At 35.2% G+C, this 18,347-nt stretch overlaps 1 protein-coding gene and 1 pseudogene across 1 annotated transcript; both read left to right on the top strand.

Annotated features, from left to right (window-relative positions):
• LOC107566722 (epidermal growth factor receptor-like) overlaps positions 1-14,272 on the top strand; it is a 31,509-nt pseudogene extending 17,237 nt beyond the window's left edge.
• A 1,241-nt stretch (positions 14,273-15,513) lies between these two features.
• On the top strand, positions 15,514-16,484 carry LOC107566720 (epidermal growth factor receptor-like). Its single transcript, XM_016252246.1, has one exon. It carries the CDS (start codon positions 15,547-15,549, stop codon positions 15,871-15,873), a length of 327 nt encoding a protein of 108 aa, XP_016107732.1. The 5' UTR covers positions 15,514-15,546; the 3' UTR covers positions 15,874-16,484.
• Positions 16,485-18,347: the final 1,863 nt, after the last annotated feature.

The following is an 18,347-nucleotide window of genomic DNA, read 5'->3' as shown; positions in this document are numbered from 1 at the left end:
TTAGACTAAAATGCCGGCAGTTCTGACTCACGTAAGTACGTTTTCATTTAAAGGATTTGCCACTGATGATTCAAACGCGAGTTTTGGGCAGTGTGGAGTAGCACTAAAAACATTTGTTTGTATTTTTCTGATCACAAATGCAGACAGGGTGTTATGTTTACGCGGCGTGATGCAATGCAACGCAACGCGTAAAAAGACAGTATAAGTCATTATAATCAGAAATTATGTCCCCACTGGATGCAACAAATGCCTTGTTTGTAATGGGTTTTAATGTTTTTGTCTCATCGCTCCGGCCGGGACATGGCATCAACAGTTTGTGAGGGGCGTAACATTTCCATCTCACGCTTGAGGTATTTGGCCAATCACAACGCATTGGATAGCTGGCCAATCACAGCACACCTCGCTTTTTCAGACCAATGAGCTTTGTAAAAATCGATGTGTTTCAAAAAGGCGGGGCATAGAGGAGAAACAATAATGTACAGTATGTGGAAAATAATGTGTTTTTTAACTTTAAACCGCATAAACACATTTCATTACACCAAATACACAAATTAGTGTTCTTTTTAGCAGCATCATATGACCCCTTTAAAGGTTTGGTGCATGAGTAAATAGTACCAGAATTCTCTCTTTTGGGTGAGCTGTTCCTTCAAATACAAGAATCCATTTGTAATGGAATGTTTTAGATGTTTTCTTTTACAGACATTTGACTTTAAAACACATATCTTGGTTTCACTTTATTTTGATGGCCCCTTTAACACATTCTGTTGACTATAATAACATTGCACCGACATATCTATTAACTCTCACTAGAGTGTCAGTAGAGTATTAGTAGACTGGTAGGGTTAGGGTTAGAATAAGTTGGCACTTGCAAAGTTAGAATGTCTGTTGGGACAACATCACAGTGAAGAGTTAGCAGATATTAAGCAGACAGTCTACTGCTACTCAGTCATGAGAGGTAGTTGACGTGTAGGTAGAAAGTTACTTATAGTCAACAGAATGCTCAAAAGGGACCATCAAAATAAAGTGTTACCCATATCTTTTGTGGTGATATCTTATCTTAATACCTTTTACAGCGAATCAGAACAGCACGTGTGATGAGATGTGCACAAATGATGGCTGCTGGGGTCCTGGTCCTGCTATGTGCTTCACCTGTAAGCATTACACCCGTAAAAAACACTGTGTGGCCTCCTGCAACCTGCTGGCTGGGTGAGTGAGAGCTCTATTATGCCTTCTCGGTTTATCCATGTTTAAACGCTAAATAACAGCTCTACAACAGGCCATGTCTCTGAATGCAAACATTTAAATCCTTATCTTAAATGTGTTTATTTTTATTAAACCACTTAGTTTATTTTGTGATCATAGCCAGCTGACTACACATTATCCCTTACTTTTTTGGACTACTTTTAATGAAAGGAACATAGAAATAGGGCATGGAAACGTCTGGAAAAGTGGCACAACTATTTTTTTAAATTTGGTCACACTTTAGTTTTGGGACCAAGTGTCACTATTAACTCTTAACATTCTACATTAAGGAATTTAGAATATGATAAGTCATTAATATGTGCTTTATAATTAATAATAAACAGCCAATAGGCTAGCAATATGCATGCTAATAAGTAACGTGTTAATAGTGAGAATTGGTCCCAAAACTAAAGTGTATTCAATTATGATTTCGACTATATTGACCAGAATGGATTTTTTGTCCATACAGTGAGCCACGTGAATATGAGGTCAATAAAACGTGCGTCGAGTGTGACCCTGAATGTCTGCTCATGAATGAATCCCTGACCTGCACCGGCCCTGTAAGTATCAAACCCATTCAACAAACCACATGTTCTGCAGTCAGTAAACAGTGTTTATTCTTATTTTTTAAAACGCTGATGGCAGCACACCAGTCTCTCAAACCAATGTTTTCTGTCCCAGTTGTGTCCTGGAGACACTTCATTAAATTCACATCACTTGAAGACTGTAGAAAAGTTGCTTGTTACCATCTAATTTCCAACTTTTGTCCAGGGACCCGACAAATGTACAATTTGTGCAAACTACAAAGACGGGCCGCACTGTGTAACACGCTGCCCACAAGGCATACCAGGAGAGAAGGACGTACTCATTTGGAAATATGCTGACACCATGCGAGTGTGCCAGCCCTGTCATAAGAACTGCACGCAGGGGTGAGAGAGGCATCTTATATGATGCTTTCATTTGAATGTAATGACATGAACCGGTCATTGGTGTAATTTAACCAGGTTCATCAGGGATTGCAGTGTGCACTAATTGTGATTGATTCAATTTATGTTTTGAATTGCAGATGTACTGGACCTGATCTGAAGGACTGCAAAGATTTCAAAGGGTAAGAAGAGAATCTGTCCCATAATGCTTTGCTGCATACATCCCTTTTCCAGAATATCCCAAGAATCATAATGTGTATCCTCATATATCACCATAGTTTCTGTCGAAAAAGTAATAAAGAGGCTGTGAATTGTTGCATATTTTTAGAAAATGGTACCAAATACTCCTCTAAGCCTTCGTCACAGTATGGAATAATGATGCATATGGTGAGAAATAAAGGAAGATATCCTTTTTGAGATTAGTGTGCCTTTCTGCTGAAGTGTAAGAAATCTAGAAATGATTTTAGCTTGTACAGGACGATGATGCATCATCCAGTATTATTATTATTATTATTAATATATAAGTCTATAAATCATATGCAGGCCTACGTTTTATTTAAAGTGGAACTAAAATAGCAAAACACTATAAATTCACTCCTGATTCCTTTTGATTGGCCTTATAAGTTATGATAAATAATGAAAACATTTGAAATGTATTTATGGAATAATTGAATATTAGCTTCCATAAATTATAATAAATTAATACATTTTTAATAATTAATAAATATATTATTAAATTAAACAATAAAAACAACAACATGCCACTGAAAACCTTCTTACTAATTATAAGGGGGGTTTAAAAATATAAATAAATACCATTTTTATCCTAGAAATCTAAATTCTAAATAGAAATCCAAAGACATCTAAAACATAAATATTTCTATAAATGAATTCCTATAATATCCAATGACAAAAAAGGCAATATTTTAAACTCAAAACTCTACACATGGTATAAATCTAAGTAATATCTAAGAGCATAACCACTCAGTCGGTTCTGAGATGTAGTGACATCTCAAGAGAGGACCATCTTCCACTGCATAAAGTTCAACTCAGTAATGTTCCTTTCGTCTGTAGTTCGGGTTTGCCCATGATTGCCGCTGGTGTGGTTGGAGGTCTGCTGGCGTTTGTTATCCTGGGTCTAGGAGTTGCTGTTTTTCTGCGCAGACGGCACATCAAAAGGAAGAGAACCTTACGACGACTCCTGCAAGAAAGAGAGGTCAGATCGCAAGACAACCATAATCTGAATATTCTGAGTATCTACTGTTAAACAACCAAACACTTTAAGTAAGAGAGCTGGCAGAGCTTTGTGAAACCATGTAAGATCAATGCAGTGAAGCCAGTTTACTGTTGTAGTGTCAACAGTGACTGCTGATGGAAATCAGTCACTGACTACGTTTACATGGACATCAGTAATCTAATTATTTACCTTATTCTGAATAAGACAATATTATGATTAAGGTGTTTACATGAGTTGCTTTATGAATATTCCTTTCATGTTCCAGTTTTACATGGTATAGTACATAGATCGATTATAATGGGATGTCATTACGTCACCAAGCGACGCCATCCAACGCCCCCTCTAGAATTTCACATATAAACATAGTTCGTGTTCGTTATGATGCCATTTACAGTTTTGGGTGTTTCATTTTTAATTTACTGAAAGCTTCAAGTGCAGTTAATTATTTCTTATGCTATACATGCAAACAGACGTCAGTTGTGTTGAAGCCATGCTCTTTTGTTTGCCGTTAAACGGTTGAACACTGCCATGTGTATCCTGTCGCAAAATGCGGCGAAAAGTCCTACACAACGGTAATAATGTGATTAAGGTGTGTACATGTCTATAATGCACTTCCATAATGCGACTAAAATAGGAATAATCCACATGTCTTAATTCGATTTCTGTTTACTTCGATTATGACTTTAGCCGGATTAAGGTAATCAAAAATCTCTGTTTACATGGTAGATTCTTAATCAGAGTATTGTCTTAATCATATTAAAATCGGAGTATTGTTGTCCATGTAAACGTACTGATTGAGGCAATAGCTTCCGGGAAAACAGACAGCTCCGTGTCATCCCATACTCATTCAAAGACAGGATGTGTTTGTGTGTTGAGGGCAGCTTTCCTGACTCTATTTGTCTCTACAGCTAGTGGAGCCTCTGACCCCCAGCGGCGAAGCCCCCAACCAGGCCTTGCTGCGCATCCTCAAAGAGACGGAGCTCAAGAAGATCAAAGTGCTTGGGTCCGGAGCTTTCGGCACTGTGTATAAGGTGACTGACCTCCATTTAAAGGGACAGTTCACCCAAAAATAAAAATTCTGTCATCATTTACATTTACATTTACATTTAGTCATTTAGCAGATGCTTTTATCCAAAGCGACTTACAATTGGGGGATACATAAAGCGATTCTTCTTAAAGAGGCAAACAGACACAAGAAGTGGTTGCAATACCAAGTTCTTAGACATTGTTCAAATAAGTACAAGCTAGAAAGAGAAGGAATAAATAAAGAGAGATACTTTTATTTTTGTATTTTTTTGTATTTTTTATGATGAAGTCAAGTAGCTTCGAAAGAGATGAGTTTTCAGCTGTCGCTTGAAAATTGTCAGGGATTCAGCATTCCGGATAGGGGTGGGAAGATCGTTCCATTTACACACCCTCAAGCTGTTCCAAACCTGTATAAGTTTCTTTCTACTGTTGAACATATAAGAAGATTTTAAAGAATGTGGGTAACCAAACATTATGGTGACCAGAAACTATTTCTGTTTTACCCACATTCTTCAAAATATCTTATTTTGTGCTCAGGAGAAGATAGAAGTTCATACAGGTTTGGAACAACTTGAGGGTGAGTAAATGATGACAGAATGTTCAGTTTTGGGTGAGCTATCTCTTTAAGGTTGCTTATTTAAAAATGTGTTGCTACGTACTTTTCTTCTTTCCTCTTACGATGCCTTCTTAATTTTCTCTACACCACAAGCACAATAAGTCGTTGATCTGTAGACGTAAAAGGTTATCTCTTTATCTCAAGATGATTTCAGCTGTGAAACCTCATCGGTTACAAAACACTGGGGTGTTACTTTGTTTGCAGCATGAGATATTAAAACAGATATGTGTCCGTTCCTGCAGGGCTTGTGGGTTCCGGAGGGAGAGAGTGTGAAGATCCCTGTCGCCATTAAGGTCTTACGAGAAGCCACGTCTCCCAAAGCAAACCAGGAGATCTTGGATGTGAGTATCAGAGTCTGAATTTTGGTATTCGTCATGTCACATCAGACCTTATTCACCATTTAAACTGCATGTGACTCAAGGTCTTGTTGTCAGTTTGCTGCTTAAAAAATGCATAGACAATTAAAGAGGCTTCAACAAGTTAGAATATTTGAACACTAAAAGATATTTGGCTAAAAATGTCCGAAGTTGTTTGCAGATGCCACTTGGTTAGATATTTTGTGTATAATGCAGTGAAGTTACATTTTAAGTGTGTCTTAAATTTCCAAATATTTTTTAGGGAAAAAATAGTACTGTAGTCTGGATTTTTTGTATTTGCTTATCACTCAAGCCTGCTGTAGCTACTGAATGAAAGCATTTTAAATTTGACAACATTTGAAAGTTGGCTGTGTATTTCACTAAAATCAAACACTTTTCCCTACATACTTTGCCTATAATGTGATTATTCTTGCATCTGCTCTGTATCTGTGTGATCCAATTAACATGTAAATTATTTCAGTAAACACAGACAGTAAAACCGACATTTCGTCATTCTAGTTTAGATAATGATTGCACAGAAAAGGCCTTATTCTCCAGTGACGGGTGCAGCTGAAATCTATCTTACGTAACCTTGAGTTAAAGGGTAATCTGACCAAGTCCCACTAGATGTTGTGTGGAGTTGATATAGAACAGAAAACTTCAACCTGGAGGAGGATTTCCTGCTTTTTGAATCACTGCAACAGAAAACAAGACCTTTCTAACACAAATAATGTAATTTCCTCCAATATTCTCTTTGATTGTGAGGATGTGGCTGTGCAGGCTGCTTCTCAAGGTCACTTTGAAGATAGCTCATCTATGTAAACACCCAGTATAACCTTCTGAGTATCGGCAGAAACGGAAATTTAACAGATCTGCACAGACATTGAATATTAAAAAGAAAAAAATAAATGATATAGAGACCAGTCACTCCCTCATTTTTTGAAAGAAAAGGTTGGTATTAGCAGCTCTAAGCTCTAGCTCTAGGAAAAATCTAGTTTATTGCCCAGGGGGTTGATTGTTAGTGTTCCTGCTAAGCTTAGATTTTCCTGCAGCGTTTTTCTTCAGAACTCCCGGCCTCCATCCCTGCAAATATTTTCTAATGTGCTCAAGGCACCTCATTTGTTAATTTTAAATCTGTAGGGAGTATAAACAGCGACAGTATTTGTCATTGTTGCTGTATACCATACTGTATATATGCTGACCTCATTTGTTTGTATCTAAAGGAGGCCTATGTGATGGCGAGCATTGAGCATCCTCACGTGTGTCGTTTGCTCGGCATCTGCTTGACCTCCACCGTCCAACTTATCACCCAGTTGATGCCCTACGGCTGTTTGCTGGACTACGTCAGAGAAAACAAGGACAACATCGGCTCTCAACACCTGCTCAACTGGTGTGTGCAGATTGCTAAGGTAAATGGATTGTTCTTTTAATCGTTTTTTTTTTTATCTCATCCCTTCTGCTAACCTCTGAGTCATTTCATTTGATGATGAACAGATGTTTGAAATGTCAATTGAATGTGTTCAGTACAATTTATTATTAAAATTAAATATTTTAATATATGCTTTTTCTTTTCAAACTTTTATTATTTACAATTATTTAAATGTATTATCAGTGTTGGAGAGTAACTAGTTACATGTAACAACTTTAAATAATTTAATTACAAAATAAATGTAAATGTAATCTGTTACAGTTACTGAGAAAAAAATGTGTATTTAAATTAGTTATGAAAATGTTAACGATTACAAAGGGGGTTGCATCTCAATACTTCTTGTATTAATATTTTCTATTTATTGTTATGATTTTAAATCTGTATTTAACCTCAGAGCGATCTCAAAGTAAAGTCTGATTTGGTGGCTGTACTTTAAAATTATTATAATCTTATTATAATCTTAAATCAAGTGATGAACGATTTTTAAAGTCTGACAGTAATCAGTGTTGAGTACTACTGTAAGGTTAACCCTGCCTGATTTAAAATGTTTAACAATTGAAAACATTCGTTACAAATTTAGAAAAGTAATCCAAATTAATCAAACGTAATCAATTACATAATAAAGTAACTGAAATAGTTACACTACTGTCTAGACTCTGCCCCGGAACAGATTGTGTCGAACTGTTCATTAATCTGGTTGTTTGACGAGAAGAAGATGAAATGTAGTTGCAATAAGCGCATTAAGAAACCGTACACCTGCAGTAGTGGAGGACTATTATTCTGTCTCACGGAACTGCAGAAGAACTGATGATGGCGCGTTTGATCTTCGGGGGAGAAAGGGGTGTTTAATTCCCGCCCACGTGTAGAGATCAAATATTCCAGCTGTTTATTCATTTTTCTACCCCTGAACGAAAAATTAAAAATTAAGCCGAATTCTTGTTTTTCGTTTCTTGGAAAAAACTGAAAATAAAAAACGAAGAAGGAGCTGTTTTCTCATTTTTCTACTTTAAATATAAAATTTTAAAAAACGAGTGAACGAATGATACACAGATTCTTCTTATTAGCAATTAATTTGATTAATCATTAATTGATTGGCGTCCTGGGTCCTGTTCTCTTTGTTGTTGTTATTTTTTTTTTACTTTTATCGTTTTTTCCACTGTCTTGTATGATAAAAAGGAAAAGGGGAAAATGTAATTGGTTTAATATGCTGTGGTTGAAGCTGAACTAGAAGATAAAAGGAGAAATTTTTTTATCATCCAGGTTTCTTGCTGGTGATATGAAACTAAAAAGAAATATTATCACTCACAGATCTGTACCACTCACAAATATTCAAAACATTCATTTTAGTCATATCTAATTTCTGAAGTGCAAATCAATAGCTGTGAAGATTCTTTTAGCATTTTTGGTCTTTCTGAGAGAAACTTTGATCAGAATATGACTAGAAAATGTATGATATGGTTGATATGTTGGTTTAATATTCTGAGAAAAGCTTGATCAAATATACTTTCATGTTCCTGAATACCATCTGTCGACTGTCTTTTTGTTTGAATATCATCAATTTGCACAGTAATTCTAATGATCCTTGTAATGTTTTCCTTTATCTATGCACTTCTTAGAGCCTATTTGCACTTATTTTACATTTCACATGTTGTGATCGATCACTGAATGACGTTTGATTTGAACAGATGTTTTTAGAGATATCAATTTAATGTACTCAGTACAATTAATTATTAAATATAAGTATTTTAAAACATTTTTAATACAGTATATTTTTTGTTATTTATTGTTTAAATTAATTATTTTAAATAAAATTATTCATTACGATGATTAAAAATGGGGCACCCTAGTTGAATTTACGTTTTCCCTTAGAGCATATTTACATTTATTGTAGTGTTTTCACATGTCACGATTAGTCAGTTTGCTCTCAGATTCATTATGTATGTCATTATGTTCCATTTACACGTGAAATGCATAAAAAAAACTATTAATGTATGCAAATAATAAAAATTTATTCACTTCTGATAATATTTTTTTTAAATGCCGCATATTGAAGTATTGCAGTGTGTGAGTTCCACTATTTTTCCATCCATGTGTCTCCGTATGATGACATTGTTCCGTTTGGATCTGTTAAAGTTTCCGTATGTGGCTCATAAACACTTAACACTTGGTCTTTTCATGATTGCATTATTGAAGTTCCAGATGTAAATACTCCTGTATCATAACATTTAAATAAGCTTTTGGGATGATATGCAGTCATGAAGCCCATATTAATGAATTGTATTGTGTTGTCTGTACATTTTTTAAAGGAGTACATCATTATATTTACTTATGTCAACTAAAATCTTTTGAAATTCTCGGACTTTTATCAGGGCATGAATTACCTAGAAGAGCGCCATCTTGTGCACAGAGACTTGGCTGCTCGTAATGTGTTGGTAAAGACCCCTCAGCATGTGAAGATCACTGATTTTGGCTTGGCCAAGCTGTTGAATGCCGATGAGAAGGAGTATCACGCAGATGGTGGAAAGGTCTGTTATTTATTTTTTGAGAAAGTGGATCTTGATGACAGAAGTTTAACAGTTTTTCATTTTACTAGATGAAAACTGTCCCTAAACTGTCAAGTCAAATTTATTTGTAAAACGATTTTCCCAGTACACATCATTTCAAAGCAGCTTTACAGAAATACTGTAGTGTATATAAAGCTTTAGTGCTTTAGCATAAACTATCATAAGAATTAATGAGGTGATGAATATAGCCTTATTAGTGTATCAACGGTGTAAGGTTAGGACTACTAACAATCAGACATTCATCTTTAGAATGCATCTAATGTGTTCACTTCCAATTCAAACATTTGAAATAGAGATTTTGATCATCTATCTATATCCTTCAACAGGTGCCAATAAAATGGATGGCACTGGAATCCATCCTGCACAGAACATACACCCACCAGAGTGACGTCTGGAGTTACGGTTAGTAACAGTTTTCTAATGTCAGAAATATTTGCCATTGCTTTTTTCAGACGGTAAAGTTCACTTTTTTATTTTTTTTATTTTACTAATATAGACTTCAGTGTAAAAAATGAAGCTTATTAAGAAAAAAAAATAATTGAATGATACACTACTTTAGGTGTGACAGTCTGGGAACTGATGACATTTGGAACAAAGCCCTATGATGGGATTCCTGCAAGTGGAATTGCTGAAGTTCTAGAGAAAGGAGAAAGGCTTCCTCAGCCTCCTATCTGCACCATTGATGTGTACATGATAATGGTCAAATGTAAGTTTGCATCATTGCTGTATTATGTAGTACTTTCTTCCCATTTAATAAATGGTTTTCACACATGAAACGTATTAATATTAATATTTTCAATGCTTAATTTTGAGCATGTCAGCCAATATCTAATATCTATACCTATGAGTAATAAATAAAGCAATACCATTAGGGTGTTAGGAGATGTTACATTTGAAGTTCTTAAATTCTTTTTCATCATCTCCTTTATCATCACGTCACTGTTTTGGTCCAGGTTGGATGATCGATGCAGAGAGCAGACCTCGCTTCAGGGAGCTCATCGCTGAGTTTACTAAAATGGCACGTGACCCTCCCCGCTATCTCGTCATTCAGGTGAGAGAAGCACAAATCTGATTTCTTCACTGGAGAATTGCTCACGTATAATCACTGATGAGTGTTTTCCTGTTGGCAGGGTGATGATCGGATGCATTTACCCAGTCCTTCTGACTCCAAGTTCTACCGCAGTCTGATGAGTGGAGAGCTGGATGAAGCTGTGGATGCAGACGAGTATTTAGTGCCCAATCACAGCTTCTTCAGCAGCCCCAGCACCTCCCGCACACAGCTGCTCCATTCTGTGGTAATACGCACTCTACTGGTCCATATTCAGTTCATGACATTCTATAAGTACTTTCAAACTCTAACTCATTTCTAATGTATAGTTTCAACCTCAGTATAAAAATGCTAAAGACACTGTAGATTACATTACAGCCAATATAATGCTTTTTCTCAGTTCAACAGAACAGTAGTGCTGCCCCCTAATAGTTGACAAACCGTTAGTCGACCAAAATTTTATTAGTTGCTTAGTCGCAGAAAAAAATAAAATAAAATAAAAATCCACATTGGCGAAATCACACAGATCGTTAACGGCTGGTCTATGTGATAGTACATCAGGCAGGGCATCCAAACACTCACCTATCATTCATCCACCACAAATATGGCTTATCATCTGAAATATGTAAGTAGCAGCAACTTTACATGGCCGCTCAATCTAATGTTAACCTAGAGAAATGTACGCTGTTCAAGTGTCTGTGTGGAGTGTGGAGCTGCGCACTTGCTGCAGGACAGATGGAGGCGCCGGTGCATTCACTTGATCTTAAAATACTCCCTAATTTTTGGTCATACAGATAAGAGTAATACATGTTTCGAATCTGTAAAGACTCTACGTTTATTTGTGTGCACTCACAATAGCATCAGAACATTGTGCTTTTGTAAAAGAATGAAAGCAAACAGGATGCGCTTTCTGCCGTCTCGGTCTCTGTGAACTTGAGCGTGAAACTCCGTGTATATCTTTGCCTTACATACATTAAAAATATATCTATAGAGAGTGAAATGTCTTCTTTCAAATAAACCAATTCAAATGGAAATCAAATATTCTCAGATTATGTAATCCGTATGAAACATCCATACAGGCGCAGCAGTACTACGGAGATGACGAGTCAGTGTCGCCGACCTCATCTCTTAAACCGAAAACTAAAAAAGCACTAGTTTATCAGTGAATTATTAAAATGTTAATGCAGCCTCCTTACTGTTTTTCCCTGACACATTCATAATCATTAATTCTGCCGGTGCGCTGTGGCAAGCTTTATGCGTGTGCTTGAGTGCTTATTAGGCTATGCAGTCAATTAAAGGCTCATTATAATGATTTAAATTGTTTATTAATAAACATGCGATTAGTCGACTAATGATTAAAATGAACGACTACTAGTCGACCAGAGAAATCCTTAGTCGAGGGCAGCCCTTCAGAACAGAGATTAAAAACATTACATATGCTAGCGTATTTTTTTTATTTTATTCAGCAGAGAAAGTTATTAAATTCAGCATTAAATAAGCGACAGTAAAGACATTGTTACAAAAAAAATTCTATTTCAAATAAATGCTGTTCTTTTGAACTTTCTATTAATAAACTAATAAAACCCTGAACAAAAAAATCATGAAAATATACCACAAAAATATTAAGCAGCACAATGTTTTCAACACTGATAAGACATGTTTCTTGAGCAGCAAATCAGCATATTAGAATGATTTCTGAAGGATCATGTGACACTGAAGATTAAATAACTTTTTAAAAAATGTTAAAATAGAAACCAGCTGTTTTAAATTTCACAATATTACTGTTTTTACTGACCAATATTAAAATGTATGCTATTTTGTTTAAATAAATTCTAAATAAAACACTAAAACTAAATAATTAAATAAATAAATAAAAATAAAATCAATAGTTAAAAAATTTAGTTAATTTAGGCATCACAGCATCCTAATTAATATAATCATATATTCATTTTCAGTTTTGTTAAAAACAGTTTCACATTTTACATTTAATAGCATGCATGAATATCGGCGAATATACATCCAATATTACACAATGCCGATAAGTGAAGAAATCTCTAATATTAGCCCATAACTAATATAGTGTGTGTGTGTGTGTGTGTGTGCGTACGTGTGTGTGTGTGTGTGCGTACGTGTGTGCGTACGTGTGTGTGTGTGTGTATATATATCATATTTTCTGCTCTAAATTACACTAAATGCTAAATGAATGCAATGCCTCTATGGACAGCCCATCTTAAAACATCTGTCACAGCTGAACAGTCCTCGCGGTACCAGTAATGCAGTGAATGGAGGCGATATCAAATCTGATGACAGTGTTGTGTGCTTTCACTCAAAAGGACAGAAAGTTCACATTGCAGAGGCCTGATTTTCGTCATCTTCTGGCCTGGCCTCCTTCACCCACTTCCTGTTCCTCTGTCCTTCTGTCTTTTCACCTTCTCTCCCGCTTCCTCCCAGCTGCCTCCTGATTAATGACCGTTCCGCAGCAGAAAAGCAAAACATGTCTGTCCAAGAGGACTCGCCAGGCCTCAGCATTCTGAGTGCTTCCTGGCCTCGCGCCTGCTGCTAAGTGCGTGCAAAGCTCCTTCAGCCTTTCAAGTCTGATTGCTTTCACGGGCAACACTTGTTAAATTTTTTTTGGCAGAACGAAGGCCTTGAACTCAGACAGAGTCTTATATAACACAGTCGTTGCGGCATAGCCATTTAAGGCTGTAGTTTCTCTGACAGATGGTAGCTTATTTAGCGTATGTTTTTTTTCCCTAGTTCCTTGTGTTTTATGAATGTGTTTTGCAAAAGAAAACCTACGACATTCTTACGTGAACAGCTGACTAAGTTTTGTTATGGTCCAGGAGCCTCAATAAGACTGGCTTCTGTTCTCCTCATAACAGGTACAGGCCTGTTTTGTGCACATGGTGTTGAATACAAAGATTTATCCAGTCCTCAGTAATCATCTTTTTATGTCAGTTGAATGGATTAACCATAGTAAAAACAGCGACTAGAAATAATACAACAAAGTGCAAAAAATACATACCTTACATGTTAGTACTACAACCCTATCACAGGGGTCTTCAAAAGGAGAAGATACCCCTCCCATATTAAAATGTGTTCATTACAATTAATTATTTGAATGGCTTTGCAATGTATATGTATAAAGTTCAATCAAGCTTCCAATACCCATTTACACTGTTTATTGAAAAACTAGCGAAAAATAGTTTATTTCACAACAGTATTTGGTTTATGTTACAAATATATACTTGTTTTTAAAGAGTTAATAATAAACACATGATTACTTTTGTTTTGTTTCAGAGTCTCAACAGCAGCATTGGGAACTATCATAGCAGAAATGGGGTAAGTTACTTATATCAAGTCAAATGAAATCACATTTTATGTATAAAGATAAAGATACAATAAAAAACAACTGTAGTTGACCACTGTGCTGTACAAACCATACTGAAATAAATGTTAAAAACATAAAAGTGTGTATACACTTAATAGGCCGCAATGCAATAAAGGGAGGAGACATCAAAAGGGATTCACCTTAGACTGTAGGAGCAGTTATAAGTTTGGGTAACATAATTGGCTTTTTATATAGATATAAATTCAGATTCAGATTAAACTAATCAGGGGAAACCAGAAGACTATTCCACAGTTTTGGCCTTATAGAAACAACACGGTCATGTCCCAACCATGTCCCAGTCTGAATCTCAGGATTATCAACAGTCTTAGCTCAGATCAACTCAGAGATCTAACAGATGTATTCGGATTCAGAAGATCAGAGAGAATTTTAAAATCTATTCTGTAATGGAACAGCAGCCAGTTCAGAGAACATAATATAGGGGAGATATAATCACATTTCCGGGTGTCAGTCTGGAATCTGGCATTTTGAACTACATTCAAATTTGTATTTGAAGATGATTGATATTAGATTGACTTATTCCAATAGAAAGAGAATTGCAGTAGTCAAGTCGAGTTGTATCACTCTCTCAAACTCTGCAAAAGCTAAGAAACTCTTAGCCTTAGCAATTTTAAGTGAAAAATGGATTTAACTACAGCATTTATCTGTTTTTTAAATGTGAGTGCAGAATCAAAAATAACACAAAATATTTTTTTTTACATATAGGAGACCATTTACATGTAGGAGACCAAATTTCCCAAGTCACAATCAGAGATACCTAAAAGGCCTGAAAGTGCAAACACAATAACCTCTGGTTTGCTCTCATTAAGAAGTAAAAAAAGAAAAGAAAACCATGACTTGATATAAGACAGGCACATGGCTGCAGGACCTTAAGCGTTTTTTTTTGTCATTGTGCTTCAAGGGCAAATATATTTGGGTGTCATCTGCATAGAAATAACATAACATACCCCATGCTTCATAAAAATAGAACCCAAAGGAGGCATATATAATAAGAACATAACAGGGGCCAAAATGGAGCCCTGAGGAACTCCATAATTCAAAGCAAAAATAGATTAAGAAAAACCATCAAGACAAAAAGTCAGACATCAAGACAGTATCACATTGCTAACTAATAACTTGCACAACCAAACAAAAAAATAAATAGGTAAATAGGAGAACATCTCATCGATTTTAAAACTGCAGTAGCAATTATTATAGCATGTGCATTTTAAAACACCGTGGTCTTTCTTTAACTATTTGCCACTTAAAAGAATTTCTCATGCAGTTGTTATTTATTTATTTATTTTTTATTGTTAATATGAACAAATGTACTGGAACCAGGACATCTTTAGTGTAAATGGCATGGAGGAAATTACATTTTATACATTTTTCTCATTATTATTATTATTTTTTATCCTAAATGCATAGTAATTTTTTTTTTTTCATAATTTTACAAAATTATTGATTGGAAATTGCGCACAATAAAATACTGTTAATGATATTCACCTTTACTGGTCATGGTGTAATTCATCCCACAACATTCGTCAGAATTTGTGTGAAAATTTCCATAAATAATTTTCAGACAATACATATTTAAACGGTCTGTTCAAATGATCATAGTTTTAAAAAAATTAAAAAACAATAAAAAAAAATAAATAATAAAAAAATAATAATAAATAAATAAATAAACCAGAATGAATCATTGATATCCAGCATGACCAACCCAATATACCAACACCCCGGACCTCCCCGCACACTTCCGCACTCTTCATCAGCGCTGGACGAAACTGAGGAAGAGTACCTGAACTGCTTTAAGAGCCCTGCTGCTGCTGCCGCCGCCCCACCTGAGTATCTGAACACATCCCACACACAGCTCCTCTCCAGACAGACGTTCTTCAGCGTACAAGGCTTCAACCCCCAGAACAGCATGGACAACCCAGACTACCAGCAGAACTTCTGCCCCCTGGAGCTCAAAACACACACCAACGGCCACTTGCCGGCTGCGGAAAATGCAGAATATATGGGGCTGGAAGTGCACTAGCACATTATGGAGAAGAGTAACTGTTAAAAATTAGCCACTTTATAGTAGATAAAGATGGAAGGACATCTATTTATAGCGGATACACAGGCAAACATTTTGCAGAGTTGTCAGACAGGTATGCCTGCCATCAAGGACAGAAAGAGCTTTTCATAACCTGAGCTACCTTTCAAATATGCTTGTTTTGTTTTGAGCTAGACTTGGTTGGATCGAACAACTGTGGCTCTCTCCAAAGTGACTATGAATGACAACAGGATATGAATCCCACGTCGATGCCAGTGGAAACATGCATGAAATGGCATATCATGAAACAAGCTTGTCGACCCATGCAAAGACTGCTTTTAGGTAATCTGGTTTCAGTCATGTTAATAATGTTTGAAATGAGCAAACACCATTGTACTGTGCTCAATAGTGTCTGTAACCATGAAACTTTTAAAGATATAGTTGCACCAAAGTATTTGGACACTTAAGTCACTTTTAAAAATCCATTGCATTAGATACGAAATATTAAAGTAAGTGACATCTTTCAAAACTTTGGATTCAGTAAGACATTATTAAATGTGTTTGCTCAGCAAAGTTTCAATTCATCAAAAGTGACAGTTAAGCCTTTACAATTGTTACAAAAAATTGAACTTTCATTAAAGAATCCTAAAAAAGTTCCCACAAAAATATTAAGCAACAAAAACTATTACTTAAAATCATAATAATAAGATATATTTCTTAGTCACTTAGTTAGCATATTAGAACGATTTCTGAGGGATCATGTGACACTGAAGACTGGAGCAATGACTGCTGAAAACTTTGTCATCACAGGAATAAATTACATTTTAAAATACATAAAAATTGTAACAATATTTTACAATATTACTGTTTTTTTTATCAAATAAGTGCAGCCTTGGTGAGCATAAGAGACTTATTTCAAAAATATTACAGATCCCAAACATTTGAAAGGTGGTTTATCTACTACTTCATACTTCAAAAACCTAATAAACATGTGTTTGCGATATATTTATGTGCATTAAATGCCCTTTGTATTAATATTGTGTTGTATAGGCTAATACAAAGCCATTTGTACATCTTTAATAGTGGCTCATGTGTCCAAATACTTTTCGGAAACACTATGTAAGCTGAACTCGAGGTTGTTTAATTCCTCTCTGCTGTGAATGAAAGTCAAATTTGAGTTAAATTTCAGATTTAACTGCTATGTTTTTGCTGGAAATGTTGGCTGTGTGGACAGGGCTGTGACAATGATCCATGTATGGATAGATTCAGCTTCGTCCGAAGGCCAACATATGACTGGTACTTGTACAGAACTGTCTGTAATATATGGCTGACATTTGCATTATTGTATCTAACATATCCATTGTCATAAAAACCACATATGGGGTCACTCATATATTCCATTTCTGTTTGTTCGTCCATGCGTTTTCACCCTCCTGTACCTTACTTGACTTTTGTAATAGTAACTCGATGAATCTGACACATATCTCACAGACAGAACATATCTTGAGCTCTATGATGGCTATGTTGCACAAAACAAAGTAATGTGGTTGGATATCTTAAATTCGCTCTTGCTTTGATCATTTGTATTTGCTCTCAAAACATGGTGACAATGTTCTTTCTTGTCCTTTGTTATATAAGTCAAATCAATAAAGACTTGTTTTTAAAAGAGTCGGTCTGTACTTGTTAATTGCGTGTGATAAATCAATAGTCATGATTGAACTCAACAGTTATGCATATCACCCACTTTCATGATCACAAACATGTGAAAAAGATCAAAGGTTAAAGAACCAGTTTTGGTGGCTTATATCGAGCTAACAAAAATATGCTTGAAGAATGTTTTGCTAATGTTCCAAGTTCTGAAGATGTTATTTCTTATTTTTTTCTCTGAACGTTCAAAATGTGTGTGGTTTTTTTTTTGTTTTGTTATATATTTATTTATTTGTTTTTTCTTGGTTATACAAACTTTAAGGGAACTTTCCGTTTATAATTGTGCAAACATTATTGGATTGTTACTTTTGAATGTTGAATAGTAACATTTAAAAATGTTAGACAAACATCCAACTAAAACGTTTAAGAAAAATAGTTCCATGAATGATGTATAAACAATGTTTTTGTGCTAATGTTTTGAGAATATTATTAAAAACCATAAAAATCTGTTTAAACTGTCATATAATGAACATGTTACAAAAGGGGAAAATGAAATAGTAACCTCAAAAAACATAATTCATCATGATTGCTAAAATAACCTAAATATAATATAAAATCAGCTAATAGTTTATTTAAATTATTAAAGTTGTAATTTTATGGGTGGACAATACTTGGCCTAATTTTGTTGTCCTTGTTTTTAAATTAAACACTTGCTTAGGAAATACAAATATGAAGAACGCCAAGGACAAAAGCCAGGCATTCAAGGATGGCCAAACAAAAAATTCAAGGGAAAGAGAGAAAAATACATAAAAAAAAAAAATAATAAT

Source organism: Sinocyclocheilus grahami, unplaced genomic scaffold (genome assembly GCF_001515645.1).
Source record: "Sinocyclocheilus grahami isolate Dianchi unplaced genomic scaffold, SAMN03320097.WGS_v1.1 scaffold1095.1, whole genome shotgun sequence".
NCBI classification, from domain to species: Eukaryota; Metazoa; Chordata; class Actinopteri; order Cypriniformes; family Cyprinidae; genus Sinocyclocheilus; species Sinocyclocheilus grahami.
This window is presented reverse-complemented; position numbering and strand designations above follow the sequence as displayed.

Excerpts from the sequence above, each read along its gene's own strand:
- LOC107566720 (XM_016252246.1), top strand. The coding sequence starts at position 15,547 with ATGACCAACCCAATATACCAACACCCCGGACCTCCCCGCACACTTCCG.